The sequence below is a fragment of the Monodon monoceros genome, unplaced genomic scaffold, assembly GCF_005190385.1.
Source record: "Monodon monoceros isolate NGI ecotype Baffin Bay Population unplaced genomic scaffold, NGI_Narwhal_1 Super_Scaffold_6, whole genome shotgun sequence".
NCBI lineage: Eukaryota > Metazoa > Chordata > Mammalia > Artiodactyla > Monodontidae > Monodon > Monodon monoceros.
In genome coordinates this window covers 28602373-28629734 of record NW_021703783.1, presented here as the reverse complement: position 1 = coordinate 28629734, position 27362 = coordinate 28602373, and the positions used below count along the sequence as shown (strand labels likewise).

Below are 27362 nucleotides of genomic sequence, written 5' to 3'. Positions count from 1 at the left end.
GTTCTAGGTCAATGATTCCCAAATAAAAATAATTTTTTTTAATTGGTAAGACTGACAAATTACTGATATTTTAATTTTGTCAAGAGAGGACTTAAAGGGGGAGAGGTACTTTAAAATCAAAAAAAGTAAGAGAAAAAAAAAGTAAGAGGAATATAATTTTAGAACAGTCCTTAAATTGAAAAACCTGACATTATCACTGATTAGCAAGTTTCAGGGACAGTAGATTGGGAACTGCTATCAGAGATGTAAAAATTAGTTTCAGCTTAGATCAAATATCTTTACCTTAAATGAGACTTTGTTTGAAATGAAATGTTATGACATCTTGCAAAGATGTCCACAAACCATAACACTAAAGGCAAACCAAGTTAAGTAATTTAAAAAGGAAAATAAGGGAAGCTTAGCCCTTTCCCTCACAAAAGAAGACATTTTATGTATAACTGGTAGAGTCCCTAACTGAAGAGCAGCAAAAAGTCAAATGCCAAGAAAAACTGTAAAGACCTTTGCAACTATAAAGATGCTCCTATTAGATGATTCTGTAATTACACTTAACATATATCAGATTCCTCTAATATACAAGAATACTCTCCCTCAGTTTAATGTATACAATCAAGTTGTTATGACCAAAACATAAACTTGCTATAGCCTGCTTCATTCATTCCCTTGACAAAAATGTATAGTCCCTTAAGTGTTTTCCTGTCCTTATGCAGACCCCCCCCACACACACACTGCAAAATAATCCTTTCAAGTTCTTTAATACCTCCCCTCCCAATCCATCTCTTCTAAGAACTCTTGCTAAAGATTAGGTCTCCAACTTGATCAATTATTTATCTCACATCCTTTTCAACTTTTAAGAACCTGTATTTCATTGCTTCTCTGTGGTGTTTGTTCTGCTATCCTTCAAGGCTTAACATAATTTCCTGTTTCTCAATTCTCTAAATATCCGCAGCCCTTTATTTATCCACAGGCCACTTTTACAATACACATGTTTCTATATAGCACTGTGTAGTGGTTAAGCACATTGTTCTCTAATCCTAACTCTGTCACTGATTAGCTAGGTGATCTTGGGTGAGTCACTTAACGTTAATGGTTTCCCCATCAGTAAAATGGGGATAACATCTGTACGTACCTCATAGGGTTCTTGTTAAGAGTAAATGAGCTAATATACAAAAAGCACTTAGAACAGTGCTTGTTATATATTAAGTGCTATGTATCTAGTATTATAGTCATTTACCTAATTCTAATCTCACCATTCTACCATATATTCTTTTTGTGGGCCAAAATTATATCTTTTCACTTCTGAGCCCTTACAGCTTAACACCCCCATACAGCTTAACAATGTCCTAAACATGTAGGCATGTAAAAATATACTTGTTGAATACTTAATGTTGAATGTTATAAGGGAGCAGTTGTTCTGAGGGGACTCTGTAAATATTCTCCAGTTATTTCACTTGTCTATATTTTAAATTCCTAACAGTTCCCAAAATTTTCAACCACAAAACCATCCTAACATCAGAGGGGAAGACACAAGTACTCCAGGATGGTCTGGGATAAGAATTAAAATTTCTATTCTATAGTAGCTCCAATAAGCTGCTAGTGATTACTAAGCATTGTCTGGGATTCTGAGGCCCTTTAGGGTCTCATGATCAGATGCCATGATCAACTAATCTTGTCAACTGTTATAGTAGAAAGTGGAGGTACTCATCTTTTCATTACAAATCTGCAGTTTGACCCTAAGGAGCCCCTTCACCTCCCTGCACCCCCACCATGCACAAGAAAATTTATTTTAAATTACATATTGTACCTTAAAATTTCACAGGAGTTTTGTATTTTGCTCTATAATGTATCCATGTTAGTTTAAAATTTAAAATATATTTTTCTCTGATCTCCGAGGAGATCTGATGCTCCAAGGAGATGTGTCATGTTTCTTCTGTCATGTTCCTTCTGTGGTTTCTTAAGCCCCCTGGTACCTAATACCTCCTCACTACCTCACTTTGAGAAACACAGTCTTTGACTACACGTTTCCTGTAGTTTACTGCTTTTACATCCTCCCAATAGCAACTAAAATATTACTCCCTGAATAACCAGAAGTTTGAGATATATAACAGAATAAGAATAGCACTTTTACATTTTCATGCTTAAAATGTAACACACTTGGGCTTCCCTGGTGGCGCAGTGGTTGAGAGTCCGCCTGCCGATGCAGGGGACACGGGTTCGCGCCCCGGTCCGGGAGGATCCCACATGCCACGGAGCGGCTGGGCCCGTGAGCCATGGCCACTGAGTCTGCGCGTCCGGAGCCTGTGCTCCACAACGGGAGGGGCCACAACAGTGAGAAGCCCGCGTACCGCAAAAAAAAAAAAAAAAGTAACACATTAAATGCTTAAGATTTGTAAAATGACTTCATATCTCATTTAATATTCACATTTTAGAAAATATTATAATCAAATTGTATGAATTATAATCATATATCAACTAAATCTTGTGAAGCCTGTAAATGAATTTTCACTTTTCTCCAAAGTGGAAGTTTGATGGTAGAACACTAGCCAGGAATAATCAAGATAAATTTCTAAAATAAAATGCTAACATATTCTTCAACAGGATAAATATGCCTGCTAAAATTATTGGGCACAGTTACAATATTTGGTGAATACAAAAACTGTCTTTCCTCTTACAAATTCGTTAGAATTTAAATGTGTTATATTCTAACCATATACCACTCTCCTGGGTCTACTTGTGAAAAAAACTGTATTTAATGGCTTAGCGTTTCAATCAAAACAATTTTTTTCATCAAGGAATTTGATCAAATGAAATTATAGACCCACATGATTTCCATCCTAGTGGACTTCAAGGTCAATAGCAATGAATAGGTTATATAAAACTAAATTGTCAACCCATTATGTTTTATGTGATTACTCCTAAATACAAAGTACATTGTAAATTCTCTGTAAGTTATTAAAGTAAAAACTATTTATTTTATCTCACTTTAAAACAAACTATATTGGATTTTTATGGTTGATAGTGCCCCCCCCATCAATATATTTAAGGGCCGCAAGGAATGTCCTCTTCCACAATACTTTGCAAATTCATGCAAAGATTATATATTGACCTAAAAGAAACCGCTCCCAAGAAAGAGGGGCAGGGCGGGAAGAAGGCAGAAAAGGGCTTAGGTGCTCAGAGGCCTCATTAGAGGAGGACGCGGGACACTAGGTGAGCAGAGAACCGCATGGAAAGTAGCCCCACCCGTGAAGCCTTTGGAAACACAGCGGGGAAAAGCTGGATATCTTCTGGTTTAGGAATAGAGACTTGGTGCTAGGATCTCCCATCTCAGATAACGATTGAAAGACGCACTCCTGACAAGTTCTTTCCAGCTAAGTCTCTGTACTCCCCACCAGGGCTAACGGAAGAGGCGCCATTATGGGAATGGGACTCAAATGCTACAGTCTCAGGCTCCAGTAGCACAACTCACCGGGACCCCCCGACCCAATTCATCTCCTCAGAACTTCGGAGCAAGAAGACACCGGGGTCGCGACAGGCTGTTGCTCTGACTTCTTCGTCTTGCGATGAGCGACACGTTCTTAGGCCTCAGATGGCCCCTTCTCGGCTCCAGGGAGTATGGCGCAGCCTCCCAACAGCCTCTGTGGCCTCGGGTAGGTTGCTTCCGGGCCTCCCGACAGCCTCTGCGGTTTCTGCGGAGAACGTATCCTGACAGAGCCGCAAGCGAAGCTCTGGGAAAGCAGTCAGCCCGCCTCAAGGAGGAAGAACACAGATTTAACAGCTCAGGCAAGGGGAACCTAAGTAAATGAAATATTGGATTGTGGCCACAGGGTTAGTGTTTCAAACCACCTGCACCATAATTTTATTTAGTTCTGTGTTGGTTTCAGACTTTTCTTTCAGGTCAAAGACCAGACTTGGTGGAGAAAAAGAGAGGACAAAGTTATAGATCCATAATCCTAAAGATAATATTTCCTTTCCCACTTACCACTCTTTCTCCAAATCCTTTAAAATCTTTCACTTGTAGTTTTAATATTCAGTAAACAGTTGTCTGTTAGAAACATTGCACCATAGTAATTGATTATTCTGTATATTTTGTTATTTTTTGAGAGAACTTCATCAAAACTTAATTTAGCTGTAAAGGCCCAAAGACTTTAAACTCCTTACTGAAAAAAACCTCAAAACAAAAATTGGGTTTTGCTGTTCATATCTGTGTTATGTTTGTATATCCTTACAAAAATTTATCTTACAAAGTGTTCTATGATATTTTGGTTAGAAACTAGGAATCTCTTATCCCAAACAAATGCACAAAATACTTTTTTTTTCCCCAATTGTCATGATTGTTTTCCACATTTTAACCTGGGGAATATCTCATAATTTCAAATATAATACGTTTTCTGTTGTCCTTAGGAAATAGTACCTAAAATAGGATTATATCCCAGGATATACATCTTGTGTAATCATATAAATACTGATTTTTATAACAAAAATTCAGTGAACTACTAAAAAATTAGATTAGTTATTAGGTAGTTATTTGTAACAGCTGAAATGTTGACTTAAGATATCATCAGTGTTATGCCTCACATGAATAAGGCTAGCATGACTGATAGATAATAAGAATCAAAGACTGAGCTGTTTTAGGGCCAGAGGGCAGTTAGGTAACCTCTTGGGTCAGGAAACTGTTCAAGAAAGAAATACAGCACTTATAAAATATTTAGCATTTGTTGAAAAGGAAATTCATCCAAAATTCTTAAACCTTAATTTGTCTTTATTACTAAAAATTATTTACTTTCTGATGATTTACTATCTAAACACATAAGCATATATTATCTACATGATATATATTTTTATTTACATACCTGTATATGTAGATCTCTTTATTATAAAAAATTACTTACATTTTACAGTTTATAAATCATATAGTTTTCCTAATATATGTAAATATGTGTATATGTTCTCTAACATATATAAAATGTATTTAATCCTGCTCTTCCGTGGACATTGGTAGTATCCACTTTGACACGGACATTGAGAGTATCTCACTTGAGAACAGAGTAATTTAATAATTATTGCTTAATTTTATTATTATTATTATTATTTATTTATTTTTTTTTTTTTGCGGTACGCGGGCCTCTCACTGTTGCGGCCTCTCCCGTTGTGGAGCACAGGCTCCGGATGCCCAGGCTCAACAGCCATGGCTCACGGGCCCAGGCGCTCTGCGGCATGTGGGATCTTCCCGGACCGGGGCACGAACCTGTGTCACCTGCATCGGCAGGCGGACTCTCAACCACTGCGCCACCAGGGAAGCCCTATTTTTAATTTTTATTACTTTCAATATCTTTGTCTAAGATTATTTCTCCCCTCTTAAGAAAATTTTAATACTTCCCCATATAAAAACATGTAAACTTGACAAGCTTGAGTGGAAATTAGACTGAACTATGTTTACTATAGTAAGCAGTGATTTTTTTTCCACCTCCCTTTTCTCTAGTTTGGAACTCAAATTAAATTAACATTATCGCTGCTTTAATTGCATCATGCCAGTATAAAAAAATGAAAGAAGTACTTTGACATTCGTAGTTTCTTATTTAAATGGCATATATTTCCAAATGGAATTACCTACCTGGTTTTCTATCATCTCTGCCTTTCCTGAAGGCTTGAGCCTAGTCTCAGATGCTCAAATCAATCCTGGCCTTTGGGGGCAGGGTGGGATAAAGGGTGGGAGTGGAATTTAAGTGGTGATAGTTAGGCCTGTACTTTAGTGGCTTAACAACAAGTTAAATCTTATATTGACCTTTTCCCTTGTTCTAGTAACTGGACTTCAACCTTCCTTGTACCACATTTCTGGCAACCAAATTTCTCTTCTTGATCATTTTCTTTATACCCAGTTCCTCAGTCTAACAAGGCTTTCACTCCAGGCTTTAAAAGCTTTTTCCTGTACCCTAGCTTCATTACCAGTTGGTAAACTGACCTGCCTACATATTTAGGCCTGCATATTTAGGTCTCTAATTTTCTTTGCTTCTAGATTTCCCACTGCCCTGCTCCTCCCCTGATCTTGTTGTCCTATGCCAGTGATGCAGGCCACTTCCCTTGACTGCCAGCTGCTTTCTGACCCATGCACCCTCTGTGTATCATGTTCTGCCAGCTGAACATCCTCCTATCACCCCCAGTTAAGTTTATCCTGACCCTCCACATGTCCTATCATAGTCAGGAGATGTGACATAAAGAATTAAAATTTATAAATGTAAGGCAGCCTTATTTTGACACATGAAAAGCATGAGATTAGGAACAAAAAATTTTTTGAAAATAATCACTATGACACTATGATCTCTATGTACAGACTTAGAAAGTCTTAATGGAAAGATAGATTACTGTGCTAATATGGCCAGCTATCAAAGAATCTTGCATGAATTTGCTACTCATGTATTAGTAAATCTGCTGAATTGAATGCAAACAAATGAAAAGAGATCTGTGATGATTCTTGGAACTCATATAAGTACCTGGAAAAGGAGGAGTTTGGAAAGTTTAAGAATACGGTTACTAATAAAAGTGAGGATAGTTCTTTATTCACCATAAACTGAATAATGAAGATCACAACACTGAGGCAAGTTTTATATTCTAGCACAGGGTTTGGCAAACTTCTCTAGAGGGCCAGATAATGAATACTCTGGGCTCTATTTCATCTACCCAGTTCTGCCACTGTGACTTGAAAGCCAAGAAGTAAATAAATGGGCGTGGCTTGAAAAACAATAAGTAAATAAGTGGGTATGGCTATGTTCCAATAAAACTTCATTTATGGACCCTGGTATAAAAATTTCATATAATTTTCACATGTCACAAAATATTATTTTTCTTTTGATATATTTTCAGCCATTTTTTAAATATAAAAACTATTCTTAGCTCATGGGCTATATAAAAATAGGTGGTGGGACAAATGTGGCCCACTGGTTGGGTTGTAATTTGCCAACCTCTGTTCTAGTTTAATGCATATCTTCCCAGGCTTCCAACTGACTAGAAATGTGTGTGTATGTTGTGTATGGGGGAACAGGGGCAGTGGAGAAACAAAAATGTTTTTGCATTTTTGAGAATCACTCATCTTTGCCTAAAAACATGCCTTTTACATTTTTAAAAATATCAAAACTTTGCTTGACTGTTTAGCAGCTAAGTTCTCCATTAGGGATGTAGAGAATTTTTTAAAACACTTTTGATTTTTATCAAATAATCAAAATGGAAATGGGAAGTGGCCAGTAGATTATCTGTAAACCTAAACAAAGCAAAAGCTTACAAAAGACAAAAACTCTTGCAAAATGAGGTAAGATCCTGGAGAAGCTATTTCTACCATCTAACTCCTGTTTGATTCCCAAATGGTTAACTTTTGATTATAAAGTAACATACCTCTAAGTAACAACTCTAAAGGACACAAGGGGGTGGTAGAAGTGAAACACTGCTCTCATTTATTTAATAGTCACCTTGTAAATAATCACCAATGCATCAGATCTGTATTGCTAAAAATAGCAGTTATGGGGCTGGAAGATTTTCATTATAAGGACAAGTAAACTTTGGAATGGACGCATAGCAAAGAATTATTTTCTATTATACAGAAGACTTATCTCCTATTTATTTACCAAAAAATAGGCTCGACTTGTCTGATAGGTTCTGGGACTTCATGTGAAATTACAGAGACGGAAAAAAAATTTAATGGGGGAGGGAGGAGTGCAGAAAAACAGATCCAAGTACTTGATACTTTGTTTTTTTCCAGTGCCCCTCCCATTTGTCACTTTCATCTCTCTCCCTTTCAGATTCATTCCATACTCTTTTCATTATATGTTGATCCTCTTGTCTCTCTTCCCTCATCTCCCCAGTTCCTCCTCCCTCATTCGTTTTTAAGCTCTTAGAAATCTCCCTTTCTTTTTGCTCTTCCTCTGTGGTATCTGCTGAAACCTTAGAGAAGTGATGTATTTTCTGAAACTTCTGTGGGTTTCTAAGTGACGCTGAGCATGCTCAGTCGCTAGGGCAGGTTTTGTTGCCAGCAGCTGCCCTGATTCGACCTCTCCAAAAATAGACATTTAACTCTGAACTGTTTAAGGATGTAATTCGTTTTGCTCTCTCTTCATTTTCAAGGTTCAAAGGAAAGCGGCGAGGATTCCAGGGGTCCCGTCGCCCCTACAGCCAATGAGGGGCCTGAGAGGGAGGAGCTTGGGGCTGCTTGGTGCAGCTTGAGCTTCTGAGGGAATCATCCCCACTAGACGCAGTGGAGTCTGAGCTGTGCTGCATGTCACAGAACAAAATCTTAAAAAATAAAAACAAAAAACAGAAGAGGAGAAACGCTGCAGAGTATGGAACGCTATAGAACTTTCTGAAACATTTGCTTGGGATTCCCGGGGAGCATGATCTTTTAAAACCAATTCTTTCTGAAGCCGGTTTGGGTAACTGGGAAAATGATACATATGCTAAATGCAGCAGCTGATCGAGTGAAATGGACCAGATCGAGGACTGCTAAAAGGGCTGCCTGCGTGGTGGCTGCAGCATATGCTCTGAAAACCCTCTGTCCCATCATTGGCAAGCGTTTAAAGCAATCTGGCCACTGGAAGAAAAAAGAAGCTTACCCGGCTGCAGAGAATAGAGAAATACTGCATTGCACCGAGGCCACTTGTAAAAAACCTTCGCCTGGAGTGAATGCAGATTTTTTCAAACAGCTACTAGAACTTCGGAAAATTCTCTTCCCTAAACTTGTGACTACTGAGACAGGATGGCTCTGCCTCCACTCGGTAGCTCTAATCTCAAGAACCTTTCTGTCTATCTATGTAGCTGGTTTGGATGGAAAAATCGTGAAAAGCATTGTGGAAAAGAAGCCTCGGACTTTCATCATCAAATTAATCAAGTGGCTTATGATTGCCATCCCTGCCACCTTTGTCAACAGTGCAATAAGGTACCTAGAGGGCAAACTGGCCTTGGCCTTCAGAACTCGCCTAGTCGACCATGCCTATGAAACCTATTTTACAAATCAGACTTATTATAAGGTGATCAATATGGATGGGAGGCTGGCAAACCCTGACCAGTCTCTTACTGAGGATATTATGATGTTCTCTCAATCTGTGGCTCACTTGTATTCCAATCTGACCAAACCTATTTTAGATGTAATCCTGACTTCCTATACGCTCATCAAGACTGCTACATCCAGAGGAGCAAGCCCAATTGGGCCCACCCTTTTAGCAGGGCTTGTGGTATATGCCACTGCTAAAGTGTTAAAAGCCTGCTCTCCCAAATTTGGTAAATTGGTGGCTGAAGAAGCTCATAGGAAAGGCTATTTGCGGTATGTGCACTCCAGAATTATAGCCAATGTTGAAGAAATTGCCTTCTACAGAGGACATAAGGTAAGAAAGAAATTAAGGTGACGGGTGAAATGTGAGACTGTTCAAGCTGCCACTGCAGTGCTAGATACCATCTGTTGTACTGTTGATGGACCCACTTCTTTAGGGTTTTAGATTCTTATGACATTCAAACCTGTATTAAAATATATGCTTCATTACCCTTTTTAATCACAAGCTGTTAAAGAATTATATGTAGAGTGCAAACTTTTCTAAAGTTTCATGAAAATAATATTTTCAGCATTCTAAAAAAGTCTACTTAGTCTCAGTTATCCAAATATGCTCAGAATTATCTCTAAAGCATTTTCTTAAAACTGAAATCCTAAGTAGATGGTCCTAGAACATTGAAGAAAATATATGTTTAGAAACTAAGTAAACATACTTCCACTGAGATGGAAAATTTAGGATGGTATTGTTTGTTTGTTTATCAAGAGAAAAAAAAAGTGCTTTCATATGAAAGACAGGTGTGACAGTTTTGCATGCCTGGTCCACGATGGAGTTCCTCAGTTCTAAGAAGTGCAGGAGAGTGGCTTACAAATGGCATTTCCATTACTCTTAATGTTCAGTACCATGTTTTGACACAAATTAAAAAAGGTAGTGAAATGAAATTTTGTCTAGCTTAGAGGGAAAAGCTAAGATTAGAGATGAAGAGGAAAAAAGGAGCTCCAGAATGTTATTTTTAAATATTAAAGATTTTCAACATTAAGCAGGTCCCTTAAGTAGTTAACCTGATTACATAAACTTGCAGTACATTAAAGACTTTTTAAGGTGATGCATCTGAAATCTTAATACAAATGACTTGGCAAATGAAATAGTAAGTTATTCTAAAGTTGAAATGGTATTATAATTAAAAAGCAGAATTATTTAATTTTGAAACATCATCAATAACAACAAAAAAAGAAATTTTATAGTAGTACCAATCTGAAGAACAAAATTTAAAGCAAATTTAGGACTTCTATTCCCACTTGAAAATTGGCTTATATGTTGTAGTAATCATATTTATGTCATTCTTGAATCACTGAGCTCAGTGATATAAATTATAGCATGTTGTAGGCTTCTTGCATTTAAGACAAAACCCAGTAAATTGAGTTAATTCAAAAGTGGAGTCTAATTACACATATACATGTCATGTGTTTATTTTCAGATATTTTTGCTATAATCAAAAAGGATAAGGTTCTAACTGTTTATTCATGTCTTATGGAATATCATTTAATTTTAACATCTTATACATATAAATTTGAAAACATAAGTATAAATCACTTGTATATATTTATATTTAACATTATATTTACTGAATATCGACATTTAAAAAATAATACAGGTGTGATTACAACTAAGTAATGACTAATTCTGACATTAATCTGTATTTATTGGTTGTTAGAATCACAGATAATAGTATACTAAGTAAAACAAAATAATATGTAATTATCTTTAAAGAAAGTCCTCAAACATACGTTATTTATTTTTATAGTTCATACTAGGTTAATTCTTATCTCTTTTTCTCTCCATAGGTAGAAATGAAGCAACTCCAGAAAAGTTACAAAGCTTTAGCAAATCAGATGAACCTCATTTTATCCAAACGTTTATGGTACATTATGATAGAGCAGTTCTTGATGAAGTATGTTTGGAGCAGCAGTGGACTAATTATGGTGGCTCTACCTATTATCACTGCAACTGGCTTTGCAGATGGTGGTAATGGCATTTATGCTTAATATTAAATATATGTTTCTGATTATTTCTCTTTAAGGTGTCACTGCTGGAGTTATGTCAGTGAATTGTGTAGTCATCATTCTATAGTCCTTAATGGTCAGAAACAATGGCAGACTTTGCAACATCCCGTAATAAGACCAGCAATATGAAAGAAGTGACTCAAAAGGCCTTTCCAGTTCTGTGATATTTCAGAAACCTCTGATGTAGTGTTTTTGGGAGATGATCTTGAGCAATTTTAATTATACTGCCTAATATAGAATGATTCTCTAGTTTACAGTTCAACTCAACACAAATTAATACCTTCAAAAGGAGTATAATAGAAAGTCTCCCCATGTGTTGTAAATTTCAGTTCTGCACATAGCATGCATTTAGTCTATAAATATTCTATAACTAGATCTGCCCTGATTTGTGATTTGAATAGTTGGTTGACTACATAAGACAACTAATAATACTGTTTCAGGGAGAGCTTCATGCCATGGAACAAGGTCTCCTCTACTTGTAGGTAATATAGAAAACCTCCTATTTGGTGGTATTGTGGGGATAGGGATTGTCAAGTTTCAGGGGTCTAATTCTATCCTACCACTGTCCCAGTGTTTTTTTTAATCAACATTTTTCATCCTTTGGAACAACTAAGAAAGATAAAGACAAGGAGGACAATATTAAAATGTTATGTAATACTTGAGATGGGAGTTTGGGTCTTAATTGGCAGGACAAAAGGGGATTAATTAAAGAAGCAGCATTTTCCTCTCTTTTTCCAAAGTAAAATATTCCCCCTCCTCTTTAAAAACCACTTGACCAAAACTGGTCTTAGTGTTGAAAGAGCTAGACAAAAACATGGACTTTGTGGTGAGACAGAGCTTTGCTCAAGTCTTTGCTTTCCCTCTTTCTGTCTGTGTCCTTTTAGTCATGTTAATTAAACTGTCTAAACCTCAGTTTCCTCATCTGTAAAATGAGAATCAGAAAGGCTACTTCAGAGTGGGGTGGTGAGGATTTAGTAGAATAACGTATCAAGAGCATGTATCAAGAATATTGACATGGTGACAATTATTGCCTAGAAAACAAAAGGCAACACTAAGAAAAATGTAACAGAATTCACACTATTTTACAGTTATTTTTGGTGTAGAACTAAGTATTAATAGTTATTTGTTTGAAGTCATCCAATAAAAACAAGTAAAAAATTACATATGCTTTAATATTTTAAAACAGTGCTTTAATGCTTTACCAATTCTCACAAAAACACCTGTCAAATTTGAGTCATTCTTAACCTAAAATTGTTCATTTTGGTAAAGTAGGATTTGTCAATCCCTTGTGGTAAGTGCTATACATATACCAAATGTACTGTGCAACTCAAGTGTCTAATAGTGTATTTAGACCACTAGGAAAACTGAATTTTATCTGTTTAATGTTTTCAAAATTCGTTTTAATCATTTTTAAAAGCTTCTATTGAAAAAGGCATTGTTAGTATTTTTAGATTTAATCCTTTCATAATGAAATAAAATAAATTGCTTTTTCAAATGAGTATTAGAGAAAAAAGACAAAAATGTATGGTCTTAAGATTAGTTTTACTAAGAAATTTAACAAAATTGTCAGATATTCATAGTGAATATCTATCCATCAGTGTATAGATATTTTAAAAGTTTCATGTATAATGTATATTAGAAACTACCCCAGTGACAAAATTATGGTGTTGTTCTGTTAGCCTTTGGAAGAACTGGTCTTATTAGAAAACTCTGGAGTATTCAACATAGAACAGAGAAAATGCAGCTATTAATGGTGACAAATTAACCCCACAGAGACCAGTAAGAAGTAAACAATGTATGCAAACAATCTAACAATCTTCTGTAGGTGATGTAATAAGATATTTTAAAATAAATCCTACAAATCTTGAAAATACAATAGTAAATTAAAGAAATAGCATTAAAATTTTAGATTGAAATTGTGATAATAATCACATTGATGCAAGTGAAACAAAATAATTCTTAAAGCTTCTTTTCAAAAGAAAATTTTATAAAAAGAAAAGCAATGTAAGAATTTCATAGAAGAATAAAATGAATTCATATGATAATATTAAGAGAGTGTGTCTTGATATCTTCTATAATTTCTAAGGTTACTGTGTGTATGCTTATAATGTTCATATGTATGTATTTATGAAATATATTTGACTTATGATGACATACCACATGAAAACACTAAGTTATCATTTTACTCAGACAAAATAAGGTTTTTTTTAGATAATGATAATATCTTTGAGGCTTTAGGTCTTGGAATTAAATACTATCTATCCTAATCTAGTCTTCAATATTAATTTATACTTATGCCCTGAGCTGTCTCTTGCATTAGAGATAAATTAAGCACATGATAGTACATATTTTAATGCAAAGATAGATGGAAAAAATGGATGAATAAGAGGGATGGCAAAGAGGAAAGGGAGAAAAAGCAGAAAAGAGGAAAGAAAGAGAAGAGTAAAGGAAGAAACAGGCCACTGTTCAAATCTTGACTCTGCTATTTAGTAGTTATCCATCCTTAAGAAAGTTACAGAAACTTTATATGCCTCAGTTTTCCTTTCTTAACTATAGGAATAATAATATATATTTTACAGAATTGTTATGAAATTATAAATAATGTATTTCATGTGCCTTGAAACAGTCCATGGCAAATAGTAAGAATTTAGGTGGAAGCAACGGTTAATATTTATTACATTCTTACTATGCGGGCTCTGGTATCAGATTGCCTGGTTTCAAATGCTGGCTCTTTTGCTTATTGGACTGTGACTTTGGACAAATCATTTAACCTTTTTGTGCTTCAGTTTCCCCATTTCCAAGATGGGGGAAATTATAGCAGGGTTGCTATGAAGATTAAGGAAGATTCCATGTGTAAAATTTAGAGCAATGCCTGCATCATAGGAAATGCTCAATAGATGTTTGCTGGCCTGATCATTGTTAAAAGAGCAAGGCATTTGAAAGTGATTAGGAAGTTGGAGGTAAAGATGCAAATAGGAGGAATAGCCTACATAAATTGTTTGAGAGGAGAAAAGAAAAACAGTTCTGGAGTAGATTGGTTACACCATCTAGCTACAACTTTAAGTAAAATCTTGTGGTAAGGACAGGATTATGTTTATATTGAACTTCACATTACACAACTGCATATGGTATCATGTCATTTTCATGTCAGAAGCGGAGCTTACAGGTGATCTAGTCTGGAGCCCCAGGCATGCCTAAGATCACACAAATGGTTAGTGGAAGCACTAAGGATAGAAGACATTATGTAGTTCCTTGTGCATTGCTTTTTTCCCCTTCACTATGCTGCCTCTATATTAGCTATATTGGAACTTATTCTATAAGGGACTTAACTTATTTGAGACCAAGTAATCATGGGAGCAAACGGTTGAAAAAGGCATTGAAATAGTTGATTTTGTATCATCTCTATTATCTGTATAGAGGACATTACCCCTTTATTTGCTTCATATTAAGAGAAAGACTGAAATTATGTGAAGAAAATAGTTACTTGGGAGCTATAATCTCAGTTGTTTAATGTTATAGGCCACTTCCGCTTTTCTTCTCTTTATATCAAGAGCAGTTCTGGGCAAGGCCAGGGAAAGCTACTTATAGGTCTCTCCTGCCAGACCTTATTACAGACACCTAACGAGTAGGGAAGAGAGCAGCTAAGCCACTGGCACTGCCAGTGTTGGTAATCTGCTAGTGTGAGGTGGCACATCAGAAGTAGCAACTGAGAGATACTGTTCTTAGGAATAGAACTATATTCTACATCACCCTAGTAACATGGGTGATGTTTGTATTCTCAAAATGTATACCTGCAGCAAGATTCTATCCATAGCTCCTGCTGCATTAGTATGTCTCATATTCCAATGTCAAATTATTCGAATAAAATGTTATATTATAGGTCAGTTGAGATATGATTACTCTCCTGTCGACCAATAACAGTAATTATCAATATATATCAAAGACATACTTTTAGCTGTAAGTAGCTATGCATATATGTAGTTATGATTTTAAAGTATAACACATATGTCAACAAGACACAATCATTAGTGTACCACTCAACCAATTGTCACAAAGTTAAGACATACACATAATCACGACTCAGAAGAAATAGAACCTTACCTTCATCCCAGAAGCCTCCATACCCCTTCCCAGTCCTATCCTCATCATTAGCCCCCCACCCCAACTCCACTTACTCCTGCGCTTGCCATGCCACAGCAAAGATAATTATTTTACTGACCATTCATTAATATTTGCTGGTTTTTGAATCTTCTATAAATAGTATCGTATAGTATGCATGAGCATTCTAGTCGCTCCACATCTTTGTCAATGTTTGACGTCAGTCTTTTTTGTTTAGGCATTTTTCAGCTTAGGCATATGGTGAGTGTATAGTGGTACTTTACTGTGGTCTTAGTTTTAACTTCTTTGATGACTAATAAGATTAAGCACTTTTTATTCATTTATTGGCCATTTGGATAGCTGTTCTTATGAAGTGCTGATAATTTTTAAAATTAATTTTAAATTAGCTTATCTGTTTTTTTTTATTGATTTGTGAAAGCTGTTATGTATTCTGTAATAAGTCTTTTGTCAGACACACACACACAAAATCTGAAATATCTTTTCCCACTTGATTCTTCCTTTTTCAGTCTCCTAACAGTGTCCAAGAGAAGTTATCATTTTAATATAGTTCAATTTATCAATCATTTTCTTTGTGGTTAACTGGTTTTATGTCCTGTTTAAGAAACATTTGTCTAACCCAAGGTCATAAAGGTACTCTCCAATTTTATCTTTTAGAAATTTATTGGTTTTTCATTTCACATTGATATCATCAATCTATTTAGAGTTGATATTTATATATGGTATGAAGTAGGGTAAGGCTATAGTTTTTGCTGAGATTTGTCAAGATGACAAAGGTAAAATGTAAATGAAATTAAATAAACTCAGATTATAAAAGCAAAGGATAAAAGTACAAAAGAATAGCCTACTTTTTAACTTTTAAAAATTAATAGACTTAAACCTGAGTTATAAAATTCTTTCTCATCTTTTCAGTGAAATAGCAACAGATGTGACTATGTTTCAGTACATACTTATTAGCAGTGATGAAAAGTAGCAGTAAAATGAGCAGATATGTTAACTATTAAATCCTTAAATGTGGAACTTTTGAAAAAATATTTTAAATATTTGGTGAGGAAAATGAAATATGTTTACCTAGGATACAAAATAGGTGAGTGCTTTAGGTCATGAATTTATATCTCTGACACTAAGGAATCTGGCCTTGTCATAGAAGTTATTTGCTAATGTGTACATGACAAAATACTCTTGCACTGCTCTCAAACTACCTGCCAAAGAAAAACCAGTAGAATAAGTCAAATGAAGTCTTTCCAGAGCTATTTGTAATTTTGTTACAAATTTGTAATTTTGAAAGCATGGAGAAAACCCAGTAGATAATAGTCTGCCAAAGCAACATAGAAATTACCATGCCATACCAAACACCAGTCCATCTGTGCTAGTGTTATTTCTTTTTTGAATTTTATTTTATTTATTTATTTTTATACAGTAGGTTCTTATTAGTTATCTGTTTTATACATATTAGTGTATATATGTCAATCCCAATCTCCCAATTCATCCCACCACAACCCCTGGGCTTTCCCCCCATGTTGTCCATACATTTGTTCTCTACACCTGTGTCTCTATTTCTGCCTTGCAAACTGGTTCGTCTGTACCATTTTTCTAGATTCCACATACATGCATTAATATACGATATTTGTTTCTCTTTTTTTGACTTGCTTCACTGTGTATGACAGTCTCTAGGTCCATCCATATCTCTACAAATGACCCATTTTCATTCCTTTGTGTGACTGAGTAATATTCCATTGTATATGTGTACCACATCTTCTTTATCCATTCATCTATCAATGGGCATTTAGGTTGCTTCCATGACCTGGCTATTGTAAATAGTGCTGCAATGAACACTGGGGTGCATGTGTCTTTTTGAATTATGTTTTTTTCTGGGTATATGCCCAGTAGTGGGATTGCTGGATCTTATGGTAGTTCTATTTTTAGTTTTTTAAGGAACCTCCATACTGTTATCCATAGTGGCTGTATCAATTTACATTCCCACCAACAGTGCAAGAGGGTTCCCTTTTTTCCACACCCTCTCCAGCATTTATTGTTTGTAGATTTTTTGATGATGGCCGTTCTAACCAGTGTGTGGTGATACCTCATTGTAGTTTTGATTTGCATTTCTCTAATTAGTGATGTTGAGCAGCTTTTCATGTGTCTCTTGGCCATCTGTATGTCTTGTTTAGAGAAATGTCTATTTAGGTCTTCTGCCCACTTTTTGATTGGGTTGTTTCTTTTTTTAATATTGAGCTGCATGAGCTGTTTGTATATTTTGGAGATTAATCCTTTGTCCATTGATTTGTTTGCAAGTGTATTCTCCTATTCTGAGGGTTGTCTTTTTGTCTTGTTTATAGTTTCCTTTGCTGTGCAAAAGCTTTTAAGTTTCAGTAGGTCTCATTTGTTTATTTTTGGTTTTTATCCATTACTCTACGAGGTGGGTCAAAAAAGATCTTGTGCGATTTATGTCAAAGAGTGTTCTTCCTATGTTTTCCTCTAAGAGTTTTAGAGTGTCCGGTCTTACATTTACGTCTTTAATCCATTTTGAGTTTATTTTTGTGTATGGTGTTAGGAAGTGTTCTAGTTTCATTCTTTTACATGTAGCTGTCCAGTTTTCCAGGACCACTTATTAAAGAGACAGTCTTTTCTCCATTGTATATCCTTGCCTCCTTTGTCATAGATTAGTTGACCATAGGTGAGTGGTTTTATCTCTGGGCTTTCTATCCTGTTCCATTGATCTATATTTCTGTTTTTGTGCCAGTACCATACTGTCTTGATTACTATAGCTTTGTAGTCTGATGTCAGGGAGCGTGATTCCTCCAGCTCTGTTTTTCTTTCTGAAGATTGCTTTCACTATTGGGGATCTTTTGAATTTCCATACAAATTGTGACATTTTTTGTTCCAGTTCTGTGAAAAATGCCACTGGTAATTTGATAGGGATTGCATTGAATCTGTAGGTTGCTTTGGGTAGTATAGTCATTTTCACAATATTGATTCTTCCAATCCAAGAACATGATATATCTCTCCATCTGTTTGTGTCATCTTTTTTTTTTAACACCTTTATTAGAGTATAATTTCTTTACAATGGTGTGTTAGTTTCTGCTTTATAACAAAGTGAATCAGCTATACATATACTTATATCCCCATATCTCCTCCCTCTTGTGTCTACCTCCCACCCTCCTTATCCCACCCCTCTAGGTGGTCACAAAGCACGGAACAAATCTCCCTGTGCTATGCGGCTGCTTCCCACTAGCTATTTTACATTTGGTAGTGTATATATGTCCAGTTTGATTTGTTTCATCAGTGTCTTATAGTTTTCTGAGTACAGGTCTTTACCTCCTTAGGTAGGTTTATTCCTAGGTATTTTATTCTTTTTGTTGCAATGGTGAATGGGATTGTTTCCTTAATTTCTCTTTCTGATCTTTCATTGTTAGTGTATAGGAATGCAAGAGATTTCTGTGTGCTAATTTTGTATCCTGCTACTTTACCAAATTCATTGATAAGCTCTAGTAGTTTTCTGGTGGCATCTTTAGGATTCTGTATGTATAATATCATCTGCAAACAGTGACAGTTTTACTTCTTCTTTTCCAATTTGTATTTCTTTTTCTTCTCTGATTGCTGTGGCTAGGACTTCCAAAACTATGTTGAATAATGGTGGACATCCTTGTCTTTTTCCAGATCTTAGTGGAAATGCTTTCAGTTTTTCACCATTGAGAATGATGTTTGCTGTGGGTTTGTCATATACGGCCTTTATTATGTTGAGGTAGGTTCCCTCTATGCCCAGTTTCTAGAGAGTTTTTATCATAAATCGGTGTTGAATTATGTCAAAAGCTTTTTCTGCATCTATTGAGATGATCATACTGGTTTTATTCTTCAGTTTGTTAATATGGTGTATCACATTGATTGATTTGTGTATATTTAAGAATCCTTGCATTCCTGGGATAAATCTCACTTGATTATGGTGTATGATCCTTTTAATGTGTTTTTATATTCTGTTTGCTAGTATTTTTTTGAGGATTTTTGCATCTATATTCATCAGTGATATTGGTCTGTAATTTTCTTTTTTTGAAGTATCTCTGTCTGGTTTTGGTATCAGGGTGATGGTAGCCTCATAGAATGAGTTTGGGAGTGTTCCTTCCTCTGTAATTTTTGGAAGAGTTTGAGAAGGATGGCTGTTAGCACTTCTCTAAATGTTTGATAGAATTCACATTTGAAGCCATCTGGTCCTGGACTTTCGTTTGTTGGAAGATTTGTAATCATAGTTTCAGTTTCATTACTTGTGATTGGTCTGTTCATATTTTCTATTCCTTCGTGGTTCAGTCTTGGAAGGTTATACCTTTCTAGGAATTTGTCCATTTCTTCCATGTTGTCCATTTTATTGGCATAGGGTTGCTTGTAGTAGTCTCTTATGATGCTTTGTATTTCTGCAGTGTCCATTGTAATTTCTCCTTTTTCATTTCTAATTTTATTGATTTGAGTCCTCTCAGTCTTTTTCTTGATGAGTCTGGCTAAAGATTTATCAAGTGTGTTTATCTTCTCAAAGAACCAGCTTTTAGTTTTATTGATCTTTGCTATTGTTTTCTTTGTTTCTATTTCATTTATTTCTGATCTGATCTTTATGATTTCTTTCCTTCTCCTAACTTTGGGTTTTGTTTGTTCTTTCTCTAGTTCCTTTAGGTGTAAAGCTGATTGTTGATTTGAGATTTTTCTTGTTTCCCGAGGTAGGCTTATATAGCTACAAACTTCCCTCTTAGAACTGCTTTTGCTGCATCCCATAGGTTTTGGATCATTGTATTTCCATTGTATTTTGTCTCTAGGTAGTTTTTGATTTCCTCTTTGATTTCTTTAGTGATCTCTTGATCATTTAGTAACATATTGTTTTGCCTCCTTGTGTTTGTGTTTTTTTTATGATTTTTTCCCTGTAATTCATTTCTAATCTCATAGCATTGTGGTCAGAAAAGATGCTTGATATGATTTCAAATTTCTTAGATTTACCAAGGCTTGATTTGTGACCCAAGTAGTGATCTATCCTGGAGAATGTTCTATGAGCACTTGAGAAGAAAGTGTAATCTGCTGTTTTCGGATGGAATGTCATAAATATCAATTAAAGCTATCTGGTCTATTGTGTCATTTAAAGCTTCTGTTTCCTTATCAGTTTTCTGTATGGATGATCTGTCCATTGGTGTAAGTAAGGTGTTAAAGTCCCCCACTATTATTGTGTTACTGTTGATTTCCTCTCTTATAGCCATTAGCATTTGCCTTATGTATTGAGGTGCTCCTATTTTGGGTGCATTTATATTTATAATTGTTTTATCTTCTTTTTGGATTGATCACTTGATCATTATGTAGTGTCCTTCCTTTTCTCTTGTAACACTCTTTAATTTAAAATCTATTTTATCTGATATGAGCATAGGTACTCAAACTTTCTTTTGATTACTATTTGCATGGGATATCTTTTTCCATCCCCTCACTTTCCATCTGTATGTGTCCCTAGGTCTGAAGTGGGTCTCTTGTAGACAGCATATATATGGGTGTTGTTTTTGTATCCATTCAGTGATCTTGTGTCCTTTGGTTGGAACTTTTAATCCATTCTCATTTAAGGTAATTATCGATATGTATGTTCCTATTACCATTTTCTTAATTATATTGGTTTTGTTTTTGTAGGTCCTTTTCTTCTCTTGTGTTTTCTGCTTAGAGAAATTCCTTTAGCATTTGTTGTAGAGCTGGTTTGGTGGTGCTGAATTCTCTTAGCTTTTGCTTGTCTGTGAAGCTTTTGCTTTCTCCGTTAAATCTGAATGAGATCCTTGTCGGGTATAGTAGTCTTGATCGTAGGTTCTTCCCTTTCATTACTTTAAATATATCATGCTACTCCCTCTGGCTTGTAGAGTTTCTGCTGAGAAATCAGCTGTTAACCTTATGGGAGTTCCCTTGTATGTTAGTTGTCATTTTTCCCTTGTTGCTTTTAATAATTTTTCGTTGTCTTTAATTTTTTTCAATTTGGTGATTTTGTGTTCAGCATATTTCTCCTTGGGTTTATCCTGACTGAGACTCTCTGTGCTTCCTGGACTCAGGTGGCTATTTCCTTTCCCATGTTAGGGAAGTTTTCAACTATAATCTCTTCAAATATTTTCTCGGGTCCTTTCTCTCTCTCTTCTCCTTCTCGGACCCCTGTAATGCGAATGTTGCTGCGTTTAATGCTATCCCAAAGGTCTCTTAGGCTGTCTTCATTTCTTTTCATTCTTTTTTCTTTATTCTGTTCCATGGCGGTGAATTCCACCATTCTGTCTTCCAGGTCACTTATCTGTTCTTCTGCCTCAGTTATTCTGCTATTGATTCCTTCTAGTGTATTTTTCATTTCAGTTATTGTACTATTCATCTCTGTTTGTTTATTCTTTAGTTCTTCTAGGTGTTTGTTCTTTAAATCTTCTAGGTCTTTGTTAAACATTTCTTGTATCTTCTCAATCTTTGCCTCCATTCTTTTTACGAGGTCCTGGATCATCTTCACTGTCATTATTCTGAATTCTTTTTCTGGTACGTTGCCTATCTCCACTTCATTTAATTGTTTTTCTGGCGTTTTATCTTGTTCCTTCATCTGGTACATAGTTGTCTGCCTTTTCATTTTGTCTGTCTTTCTGTGAGTGTGTTTTTTGTTTCACAAGCTGCAGTATTGTAGTTCTTTTCTTCTGATTAGTTTTATTTCTTCTTAACAGAGGCTATCAGTGAAAGCTATTATTCAAACTACTTTTAACCCAAATTCATAAAATCCCATAATTATTTTAGATCATCAGCCAGATTCTCTGAGCCAAAACTATTCTTAGCACTTTAACTGATACAGCAGTTACTATTTTGGTAGCTTGCAAGAATCCTTTGTTAATTTTTTGTGGCTATCTAAATTTTATCCCACATTTAAATGTGTTTAAGAATATCTACATTCTGTTCCCAGCCATTTTAGCCATTCAGGTCTTTCTCTCATCACTTATACTAACACTCAAAGCCTTTCTTTTTTCATTCTTCAAGGAAACAGACTAACTTCAAGGGAACTAAAGATAGTTTTCTAGAGCAGTACTTAACTCTAGAGCTGGGAGGTCCCCATGAACTCATGTTTTTTCTGATACGCAAGTAAAATCAGTGCTTAACACCAACCCATACTGTAACTTGACCAGGTTATTATTCAATTGGCATTGCTTGAAATTTCCCTTCTTTGAGACATTGCTTATGCTGTACTTGTGATCTTTTAAAATTGTATGCAGTCTTCAAGGCCTCACTCCCAGTCTACTCCTCCATGAAGCATTTCTTGTCTCTTGCAGAGAAATTATTTTTGCATCCTTCAAATGTGTCATATTAACTCTCCTCATAGGCTGCCCTGCATTGTTATTTCGGAACTTGTCTTCTTTCTCCTATCAAACTGTAAGCTTCCTAAGGAAAGAATCTGAAAATTACATTTAATCCTTGCATATCCTGTAACACCTTGCCTAATTTCTTGTAAATCCTGCTGTTCAGTAAATATCTGCTGAGTGAATTTTACCTTATATTATGCATGGATCTCTTTCAAACTCAGCTGAGCTGTCTATGAGCAAGTAAAGGTGAAAGTATCCAGTAGTTATAGCAGGGCACATGTTAAATATTTGCATGTCATGGAGAAAAAAAAAAACCCTTTTCACTGAGATAAATCCAAGCAAAATAAATAGCATAGTGGGCTCATGGCTATTTATATTATTCTAATTTCTTCATTAATTTACAGATTTCAATTTAGAATTTTGGTGATAGTCCATAGAAAGACTGGATAGAGAATCAAACTGATGCCAAGATTAAAGTAATGACCTGGAGAGAATAATTTTTAAGAATAATACTAAATGGAGTAGATAATAATAACAATAATAATAATAACACTTAGAGAAAGTAATAACACCTAACATTTAAGATTAATTATTATAAACTATGGATTAGGCTAGCACTTTGTTTACATTTCCCCTTTAAATCTCACAACAACCCTCTGAGATAGAATTGTTTGAGATAGTACTATTAATTCCCTCATTTACACATGAGAAAGTAGCATGGAGAAGATTAGTGGCTTGCTCTACTAACCTTACTACTTGCCAATAAGTAGTAGAGTCTGGACTCTAACCTAGTCTGACTTCTGGCTTTTAACCATAATTCTGCATTGACAGTAATTTAGGATATTTATCTATCTATCCATCCATCCATTCAATACACATTAAGGAGTATTGTGTTCTAGACACTCTGGTGAGTACTAGGAATAATGAATAAAATACAGTCTTGCCCCTTAAAGAACTTACAGTCCACTGGAAAAGCCAGACAAGGGTTTCCAGGGAAACCTGTACTAAAGAGTTAACTCTTTAAGAAAGAGCTTGGCAAAAAAGAAAGTATATTAAAGTCAGAAAATATTATATATGCAAATACCAGAGGGTAAGCAGAATATTGCATGGTTGGGGTGTTGCTAAACTGTAGGGTGAAAGTTGAAACAGGTAGACAGAGCTAGATTATGAGGGTCAGCTACTTTGCATTTCTATTAAAGAAATCACACTTGAAATATTTGCCTAGATTCTAGTTAATGGTATTTTATTGACTGAATCAGTAGTATTTTATTACCTAGCTCTAATAAGGGCAGGACGTTGACTTTGGTAAGGGTTGAAAGAATGCTAAATGAAAATAGTCTTAATTCCTATAGATTTAATTATTCTAACTCTCCTTCTAGAACAATAATAAGACAAAGGAAAATTTAATTAAAATCTGGTACAAACACTATTTTTTAAATAATTCATTAATTCCTAGGAAATTGCTGATACTAATGAAAATTTTTCATGCGGTTGTTTTAGTCACAGTCTCATAGTACAAAACAAAACAGTTAGTTACTTAAAAAATTCCACAGTTTTGTAATTTGCTTTTAGATCTAGAGGATGATCGAAAGCAAGCTATGGTTAGTGAGCGGACAGAAGCCTTTACCACTGCTCGAAATTTATTGGCCTCTGGAGCTGATGCTATTGAAAGGATTATGTCTTCATACAAAGAGGTACTTGCATTTCTTGTTATCAATTTGATTAAAATAAGATATATGGAAATCAAACAAAAATGTAAATTACCACATATGCTTATTATTTTGGAAACATCTTTTCTCTACCAAAAATTGCTAAGAGTATAATCAAGATAAAGGACAACAACTCCCAAGTCTATTGCTGCTTACCTTTCAGTTTTTATACTCTCAATTGTCAACTCCTTTTTCTGTCTATAGTATGACATATTTGCTCTTAAATTTTACTAAAAGGTCCTTTGGTATGGATTTTGGAGCCAGAGTGCCTAAATCTAAATTCTTGCTGCAGTATTTACAAATTATATGAACTTGACCTGTTTGTGTCTGTTTCTTTATCTGTAAAATGGGGATAATGATAGTGATGACTTTGTAGAGTTGTTGTGATAGTAAGCACTTTACTAAGTGTTAGCCAGTAATATTACTTATATACCTTGCAAACTTTTACTTATACTTCAGGACAAGTCAAGCCTTACCAACCACGTATAAAAAACCCTTTTGTGATTCTACTTTCTTTCTGACTTCCCTGCAGAGTCTGGGTCTTCCTCCTCTGTGTTCATAGTACATCTGGTGCTTTATTTACCACATTATAATTATCTGTCTTTTGCATAAAACGCTGAGTGGAAAGCAGGAACTATCTTATTCATCTTTACATTCCTAATATCTATTTTAATGCTCGGAATATTGTATATGGTCAGTAAATATTTGCTGAGAGAATGGTAATAAAACCTACAGATAGCACAGAGTTAAGATTAAAAATCACTTTATTCAATTCAGATATTAAATAATATTCCCATGGACAGTCATTCTCACTATTAATTACTCTTGTGGCTTTTGTATCAATATAAATTGCCAGAGCATCATTATAAATTTAGCTACCTATTAAATTATCCTTGAATAAATTATATAAGATAGTTGCAAAGTTTGTGATTTGCTGACAAAACTTTTCAATCTCATTTAACAACTGATTTGTTGAATTGGGTTTTTTTAAAAAAGGTAAAACCAGTTGTTTAGGGCCACAAAGCAAGACAACTCAATTAAAATGTTTTTTTCAAATAGTAATTTTGATAATCTGGAGACACAGTTTTGGGGATAGCTTTTTCAGCTAATAAATTACTTATTATTAAAGTTAAATGAGAAATCAAAGTTTTTATATATCTCACATTCAATTCATTTTGCCTGTATGTGCATTGAATAATAGAACTTTTACTTCTAAAGAATCTTATTACTCCTGTGAAAGCACATGAAAGCATCATGGATTCTCCACTACTTCTAGAGGGAACAAGGCTTCTTTTTAGACAAACCCCCTTGTCTTATATCCCAAAGTAATTTGTCCACAGTCACATTCTCATTTCTTTTTTTTTTTTTGACACTCTGCCCATTCATCCTTGCATCCTGGTCTACTAACTCAATGCCCCCTGCCTTTCTTTAATTGACCTCCACATTTGTTTCAGATTTTTTTAATGCAACTATATTTACTTAGGTTTCTTTTGGATCCATATTTTGTTAATCCTTAGTTCTGATTTCCTCTACTTGGGAACTCAAGAGATTCTTCTAGATAACAGTTTAGAAACTATCCTATATAATAGCTATAACATTAATATATAGAAATGAAATACTAATCTAATTATAGACCTCTCACACAGTAGAGACATGTGGTAGAAGGCTTTTAACAATAATACCTGCTCATTCACTGTTTAAGTTTTGCACACACAAAAACCTTACACAATGTTGGTAATGTATTAGTCCATAGTTTATTGTTTAAGAGACATTTATTAGTGACATGTCTTGCTTATTGATACCAATTTCCTACTAAACAGTTCTGTAAGGGAATGGTTTTTGTTGCTTCCTTTTCACTGAGAAAGATGGTCTTGACAGGCCATGAGTCACCTTTCAGATGAGTCACCTTGATAACAAGGTGTTCTTTTAATAGAAAAACAGCAGAGATTCAACCTAAATTGGACGACTGGCAGAATAGGAGCAATATACCACTCTATTGAGCCTTTTGAACTAAAGCAGAGATTTATCTCATCTAGCAAAAAAGTCATATTTAATATTTTTCTTTGGGCATATAAATCATGTTTGGCTTGAAAAGAAGCTGAATTTTGTGGGATTTGGACTGAAAAGGATTTAAAGCTTTTCACTGAGCTCACGCCCAATATTGGTATCCACTAGCAGGGGTATTTTCTCTGGCTAAACTTAGGAATTTTGACAATCAGTTTGACTCAGAAATGTCATTTCATAATAAGAAAAATATGCATTTTTCTTCTATTTAAAATCTTCTATTTTTAATTGAAAAAAGATATCAAAATAAAAAATCATTATTTCACTGAATGGATTTAAGCTTTTCACAAAACTTCTAATTTCTGGAAATCAAATTTTCTTGCAAACAGGGGCCAAATCAGAAAATTGATTGAAAGATTTTTAAATCTCACTAATATTCTGAAGTCTTTACATTTCACTTTGAACCCTGACTTGAATGAATAATTTTTATGTGTTTTTTAATTCCAATCAAACTTAAGCTGTCAACTTGCTATGCTGCTTTCTTGGTAAGTATTTTAGTGTTACTGGTTTTAGTTATCAGATGTACTATCTACTTTTCAAGTATAATAAAATAGGATCTTTAACATTAAATCAAGAAGCTTATATGATTGCATATTTGTTTAAAAGTCTGCCTTGAGTATACTGTTTTATCTCCCTATGTTGGTTTTAGATAACTGAATTAGCAGGCTATACTGCTCGAGTATACAACATGTTTTGGGTCTTTGATGAAGTAAAAAGAGGCATTTATAAGAGAACTGCTGTCTTGCAAGAGTCTGAAAACCATAGCAAGAGTGGCGTTAACGTAGAATTACCCCTCAGTGAGACATTGGAAATCAAAGGTATTAAACTCAAATGGTTTTATATTTTTTCTATATTTAAATGTTTATCAACAGAACCAAAGTTTTTTAGAAGATAGCTTTGAACAGATGTAAGGAACCAACATTTAGTTATTTAAACAGTTATTCCTAAAGTTAGTGCTGCATTTTGAGAAGTAGTGACTAATGTTACCATAAAAAATATTATGCTACTTTTATTTAGGACAAAATGTCTAGAATTATTTTTAGAAACTGCACACATGGCAAAATGAATTGT

At 34.9% G+C, this 27362-nt stretch overlaps 1 protein-coding gene across 2 annotated transcripts in view; it reads left to right on the top strand.

The window, feature by feature from the left end:
- The first annotated feature begins 7992 nt into the window (after positions 1-7992).
- ABCD2 (ATP binding cassette subfamily D member 2) overlaps positions 7993-27362 on the top strand; it is a 77899-nt gene continuing 58529 nt past the window's right edge. The window contains exons 1-4 of one of the 2 annotated variants that reach the window (XM_029206240.1): positions 7993-9359; positions 10865-11045; positions 24097-24212; positions 26941-27109. In XM_029206240.1, coding sequence (XP_029062073.1) covers positions 8424-9359; positions 10865-11045; positions 24097-24212; positions 26941-27109 — 1402 coding nt within the window. In that variant the 5' untranslated portion in view covers positions 7993-8423. Of the gene's footprint in view, positions 9360-10864; positions 11046-24090; positions 24213-26940; positions 27110-27362 lie in introns of both variants that reach the window. The other variant, XM_029206239.1, reaches the window with a different exon arrangement.